Source organism: Chiloscyllium plagiosum, chromosome 4, assembly GCF_004010195.1.
Source record: "Chiloscyllium plagiosum isolate BGI_BamShark_2017 chromosome 4, ASM401019v2, whole genome shotgun sequence".
Classification (NCBI taxonomy): domain Eukaryota; kingdom Metazoa; phylum Chordata; class Chondrichthyes; order Orectolobiformes; family Hemiscylliidae; genus Chiloscyllium; species Chiloscyllium plagiosum.
The window spans coordinates 44360055-44367020 of NC_057713.1; the positions used below are offsets into that span (position 1 = coordinate 44360055).

Consider the following 6966-nt stretch of genomic DNA (forward strand, 5'->3'; position numbering starts at 1 on the left):
CCTTGGTGGTTACATCTCAAAAAAAAAACCTAGTTGTAATTGTATTGATTTTGATCATACTATGATTTTCAAAGTGCATTCTTTGAACTTCTTTAATAAGATTGCAGCAATTTCCTGATTAGTAATGTCTGGCTAACTGCTCTGCATTTCTCTGTTTACTTCCCTCCTCCTTTACTGAATAGTGGAGTTACCTTTGCTCCCTTTCAATCTCTTTCCACTTCTGGAATATGAATAATTTTGAAAAGTCATAACCAGTATATCCATTATCTCCATGGTGCTATTTTTCAGAGCCCTATTAGCTACGTCATTAGGATTTGCAGTTTTATAAGATTTAATTTTCTCACTTATTAGCTCCTTGACTCCATGTTTCTTGTATGTAAGCTGCACACAGCATGTTTGTTCACAGTCTCTGCCATTTCTTCATTTCTTTGTGCCTCTAACAGGCCAATACATACTTTACTAATCCTTTTATATACCTATTTGTATATCTGTCTCTTAACCACATTCTTAACTTTAGGGTGGCACGGTGGCTCAGTGGTTAGCACTGCTGCTTCACAGCGCCAGGGACCCGGGTTCAATTCCTGACTTGGGCAACTGTCTGTGTGGAGTTTACACATTCTCCCCGTGTCTGCTCCGGGTGCTCCGGTTTTCTCCCACATTCCAAAGATGTGCAGGTTAGGTGAATTGGCTATGCTAAATTGCCTGTAGTGTTAAGTGCATTAGTCAGGGTTGAATGTAGGGGAATGGGTCTGGGTGGGCTGCTCTTAGGAGGGTTGGTATGGACTTGTTGGGCCTGTTTTCACCCTGTAAGGAATCTAATCTATATGGCTACATCACTCATTCTATTCTGTTCTTTTTTGTTTTTTATTAACTTTAGGTCTTTCACTTCGGAAACACTTTGGTCCTCAGCGTTACCATTATTTTTACCACATTGTAAGCAATGTTCCCTCTATACTATGTTGCAGTGCAGTCACTAGGACGTTCTCTGCTGTAGCTTTAACTTCTGAATACAGAATACGCTGTTGCACCTGGAGATCCATACAGCAGCAAAACAAAGCTATTTATAATGTTGATCGTAAACATCTTTTAATTTAATAGTGTACTTTTCCATCTGCAATAAGCTGTGAATGGTTACTAATTTTTATTTGGAATGCATTTTTGAATACTTTGAATTATTTATTTAATGTTGCCAGGTTGTTTATTTATTGTCACCTTAGTTTATTTATGGAGTCAATCTTGGGCAACTCTGCAATGTATCTACTTAAATGATTTAGTTTAAGATTCTTGTTTGTGATCAGATACTGTAGTTTCAAGCAATGTGGAATTGAGATGAATTATGATCCTTAGTTTATAATTAGGAGCAAGAGTAAGATATTTGATCCATTTGAATCTGCTGTACAATTCAATATTATTGTGTCTGATCTCAATGCCATATTCCCACTCTGTCCATGCCTCTCAACACCTTTTAGCTTCTAAGTTACATTCTTCATTACATTCAGTGGCTTCACTTCTACCTCTTTTATTTTGTGTAAAGAATTTTGTAAGTTGACCACTTGTTAATGAAGAACTTTCTTCACATCTCTGTCATTACCCCTCATTTTAGATGCCCCCACCAGAGGAAAAACATCCCTGCATTCAGTCTGTCCAGCCCTGACAAAACTGTATATCTTTTAATGAGATCCCCTCACATTTTACTGAAGTACGTAGGGTACAGGTCTAATTGCTACAATCTTGCTATCGCAGGAATCAATAAGTTGAGCTATCACTGCATTCCCTCCCATGAGAACTATATCATTTTTTTTGATAAGGAGTCAAAACTGCACAGGATAATCTCGGCTCTATACTCTACATCAAGGACCTCTGTTCCCTGCCATAAGACGTTCTCGCTCCTGTACTGAATTGCTTTTTGCAATGACGGCCAACATACAATTTGCCTTCCTACCTACTTGCTGCACTTGCATGTTAGTTTTAGTGACTGGTATACAAGGGCATCCACATCTCTTTGTACATCAACATCTGTCAATCTATTACCACTTGCCTACCAAAATGAATAACTTCACACTTGTACATGGTTGATGCAATATAACATGTGTAACTTGATCAAAGAGCCTTGAAGCTTCTTTACGTCCTCCTCACCTTCTCGATCCCATCTGATTTGGTCACATCAACAAACCTGGAAGTATTACATTTGGTTCCCTTGCCTGAATCATTGATATATACTGCAAATAGTTGGGGACTAAGCACTGATTTCTGTAATATCCTATTAGTCACTGCTTTGCATTCCATAAAATACTTATTTGCATCTTTTCTGTTTGTTATCTGTGAACCACTTCTCAGTCCATGCGAGTATACTACTCCCAGTTCCATGTGCTTTAATTCTGCACACTAACCTTTTATGGGATTTTTAACAGAAATTTTGTGAAAATTCAAATTTATTTCATCCCCTGGTTCTCACTTATGTATTCTACTAGTTAAGTCCTCCAAAGCTTCTAATGAGCGTGTCAAACGCAATTTCCCTTTCATAAATCTATGTTGACTTTAATTCTGACAACAGTTCTAAGTGCCCTGTTATCATATCCTTTAGACTCTAGCATTTTCCTATTGGCGTTGCTATTGACATTCAGCTAACCTGTCTTTAAAATCTTGTTTTCTCTCTCCCTTTTTTAAATAGTGGGGTTACATTTGCCATCCTGTGTTGTTTTAGAATGTACAGATTTTTGGAAACTGATAATTGACAAATCCACTATTTCTGTATCACTGGTCACCACCTTTCATACCCTAGGGATATACATTTATCATATTGTTGGGATTTTGAGCTCTCGGTCCCATCAATTTCTCTACACATTTTAAAAACAAAAATCCTTCAATTTTTTCTTTTTATTAGAACCTTAATTCTTGAGCATTTCTATGAATTTGTATAATCCTTTGTGGAGAATTGCTCTACAATTTACTTCCTCTCCATGATCAAATCTCCTGTTCTCCATTACCAAATTAGTACTTGTCTGTGCTAATCCCTTCACGTTTAGGCACTACTTTTATGTTCCTTGCAAGTTTACTCTTGTCTATTTTACCCTTCTTATTTGAGCTCCATTACCGAACTCTAAACTGCTCCCAATCCTCCTGCTTGCTAATTTTCTGAGCAACATTGTGACTTCTGTTTGGATTTAACACTTCTGTTAATGTTTTCTGTTAGTCATGGTTGGGCCACTTTTCCTAATGTGCTTTGCACCAGAAAGAAGCATAACATTTTTTTGTTGCTTAAGTATTAAGCCATTGCCTATCCACAATCAGGCTATTTAATTTTCCTTGGCACTGCAAAAAATCTGAGAGCCTGTTCCTTTGGTGTTTCCTCAACACTTTGGTCTAAAAGGCGTCTTAGTATACTCTCCAGGAATTCATCTTTCATAATATTGCAAATATTGTTTACCAAGCTCTGACATTCTGAAACTATGCTGTTGGTCAAAAGATAGTTGTTCACAAGATGTCTAAGGAGGGGACAATGGTACTGAGATTCTCTGATAGGGAATGTGAGGCTCTGGTGGATAGGGTGGTCTAGAGGCGGGCAGTGTGCCACACCATCCCACTCTGGCAGTCTGGTCAGAGGTCACCACCCAGGTCAATAGGAATGGACAGCTCTGATGCAAGGAGGTCAAGGATGTTCACTGTTCTACTGGAGCAAGCTGCATGCACTTGCCTCACTCCATTTCTGCCACTGCACTCACCTCCTTCCAAATCTTCTGCTGTACCTCTCTCACTAATGTGTGCAATACCTTCCATCACTTATCTTGTTATTCATGCCCCCATCCCCATACAAACCATGTATGACCTCTGCACTGCTTACTTGCTCACCTGGAGCATGTCAATGCCTTATATTCAGCTGTGCCAGTATTAAAGTCAAAGGCAAGACAACAAGGGAACTTGGTGCTCACTCTGGGTGCTCCTTCCTCATAAGGAGACAGGGCAGTTCCAGGTCACTTCTGCCATCGCACACACTCCTCTCCTCTCTGGAAATGTCAGAAGTGGCAGATCCTTCACCTCCACTCTTTTCTGTTTTCCATATCCCTCCAACTCTAGACCATTTTAGCTGAGGGGTCCACTTGCCTTTGTCAACCAAATCTCAAATGCCAAAGTGCTGTACAGTCAAGCAGGCGCTCTTCACCTTTGCTGCATGTAGTGGGAGGGAAAGAAGTAAATAACCTTTTTTAGAGCACCTTGGTGATGTTACTCATATTCAAGAAATGTTTTGCAAAAGCATTAACATTGGTTTGTTTGAGTCTTGATTTATCTCACATTGTAACTGTGCCATCATGATGTCTGGTATCCTGTCCTTACAGTATGCATCAGGATTGATATTGCGAGCCTACTGCCGCATTTGGAAATGAGATGAACCAGGGCAATAGGTTCTGCTGGCACCAATGCCCCTCTTCGTCAAACATTACTATTCCTTCCTTGACCTCTGTGTGAATGTATTGATGTTGAATGGAATAGCGGACAATATCAAGGATAGGGAATAAACCTAATGAGGTAAAACCAATGACTGCAGATGCTGGAAACCAGATCTGGATTAGTGGTGCTGGAAGAGCACAGCAGTTCAGGCAGCATCCAAGGAGCAGCAAAATCGACGTTTCGGGCAAAAGCCCTTCAACAGGAATAAAGGCAGAGAGCCTGAAGGGTGGAGAGATAAGCTAGAGGAGGGTGGGGGTGGGGAGAAAGTAACATAGAGTACAATAGGTGAGTGGGGGAGGGGATGAAGCTGATAGGTCAGGGAGGATAGGGTGGAGTGGATAGGTGGAAAAGGAGATAGGCAGGTTGTAGGGGAGCGTGGACCTGACCAGGTAGTCACGGAGGCAACGGTCTTTGCGGAAGGTGGGGAGGGAAATATATCCCTGGTGGTGGGGTCTTTTTGGAGGTAGCGGAAATGTCGGAGGATGATTTGGTTTATGCGGAGGTTTGTAGGGTGGAAGGTGAGCACCAGGGGCTACGGGATGGCATTTTTGCAAGAGATAGGGTGGGAAGAGGTGCAATCCAGGTAGCTGTGGGAGTTGGTGGGTTTGTAAAAAAAGTCAGTGTCAAGTTGGTCGTCATTAATGGAGATGGAGAGGTCCAGGAAGGGGAGGTAGGTGTCAGAGATGGTCCAGGTAAATTTAAGGTCAGGGTGGAATGTGTTGGTGAAGTTGATAAATTGCTCAACCTCCTCACGGGAGCACGAGGTGATGCCAATGCAGTCATCAATGTAGAGAAGGAAGAGGTGGGGAGTGGTGCCGGTGTAATTACGGAAGATCAACTGTTCTATGTAGCCAACAAAGAGACAGGTCTAGCTGGGGCCCATCCGTGTGCCCATGGCTACCCCTTTGGTCTGGAGGAAGTGGGAAGATTCGAAGGAGAAATTGTTAAGCGTGAGGACCAGTTCGGCCAAACGAATTAGTGTGTCGGTGGAAGGGTACTGTTGGGGACGTCTGGAGAGGAAAAAACGGAGGGCTTGGAGGCTCTGGATGGAGGTGTAGAGGGATTGGATATCCATGGTGAAGATGAGGCATTGGGGGTGGCGGAAACAGAAGTCTTGGAGGAGGTGGAGGGCGTGAGTGGTGTCTCGAAAGTATGTGGGGAGTTCCTGGACTAAGGGGGATAGGACAGTGTCGAGGTAGGTAGAGATGAGTTCAGTGGGGCAGGAGCATGCTGAGACAGTGGGTCGGCCAGGGTGGTCAGGCTTGTGGATCTTGGGAAGGAGGTAGAACCAGGCAGAGCGGGGTTCCCGGACTATGAGGTTTGAAGCTGTGGGTGGGAGACCACCTGAGGTGATGAGGCTCTGTATGGTCTGGGCGATGATGGTTTGGTGATGGGGGGGGTGGGTCATGGTCGAGGGGCAGTAGGAAGAGGTGTCCTCGATTGGCGTTTGGCTTCAGCGGTGTAGAGGTCAGTGCGCCAGACTACCACTGCGCCCCCTTTATCTGCTGGCTTGATGGTGAGGTTGGGATTGGAGCAGAGGGATTAGAGGGCTGCGCGTTGTGAGGGTGAGAGGTTGGAGTGGGGGAGAGGGGTAGACAGGTTGAGACAGTTAATGTCCCGGCGGCAGTTGGAAATGAAGAGGTCGAGGGCAGGTAATAGGCCAGCGCGGGGTGTCCAGGTGGATGCAGTGTGTTGGAGGTGGGCGAAGGGGTCCTCGGAAGGTGGGTGGGAATCCTGTGAAAGTAAGCTCTGAGGCGACGGAAGAATTGTTCGACGTCATGGACTCTGCCAACGAGCACTGCAGGGCTATAGAGGCTATGTGATCTGCAATGCAGACATTTGTACTTCGTAAGCATGCTGCAAGTGAATTGGAGTGTTGCAGTGAGGATCCTCAGGAATTGGCCATTATTGTATATCATTGTCTGGGTGATGGGTATGCGCAGTTAGTGCCCATGGATCTTGCCCTGAGATGCTGCTGTGCGATGTTTCATGTGGAGGCCGTTCACAGCCAGCAATGAGCTGAAGTCGCCAAGTACTTGATCTGCCTTCCACGTTGAAAATGGTGACTAGTTTGCTGGGTGGAATAATAGGAAGCTGTATGTTAATGAGGCTAGATGTTACATTTATTAATTGCATGAGCAGTAATCCCCCGAGGTAGTCAATTCTCCGTTGTCGAGCAAGATTCTTACTTTGATGTACAGATCTTGGTTAAAAGATGCAGTGAGGTTCATGATATTGAGAGAGGCCTTACTAGACTTCACTGCCACATTGCTCATCATAGACCATGGTATTGAGGCCCCTTTAAGGTTCCACCTTTAGTTTTACCTGATGTGTGTCGGGTTGAGAGCATTCTGTCTGAGACCTCTGAGTATATTGGCAAAATATATGCTGTAAAAGGTTGGCACTAGATTGAAACCCGGTTTAACTCCACTTCTGATTGGGAATGAATCAGAAGACTCAGACATACATTAGCTTGCTATTGTGGAATTGCTGAACAATTGCCATGATCTTTTCAGCGCA

The 6966-nt window shown here is 43.6% G+C and overlaps 1 protein-coding gene across 1 annotated transcript in view; it reads left to right on the top strand.

Annotated features, from left to right (window-relative positions):
- LOC122549189 (N-terminal EF-hand calcium-binding protein 1-like) overlaps window positions 1-1127 on the top strand; it is a 64615-nt gene extending 63488 nt beyond the window's left edge. The window contains exon 5 of the mRNA XM_043688580.1: window positions 1099-1127. Coding sequence (XP_043544515.1) covers window positions 1099-1127 — 29 coding nt within the window. The remainder of the gene's footprint in view (window positions 1-1098) is intronic.
- Window positions 1128-6966: the final 5839 nt, after the last annotated feature.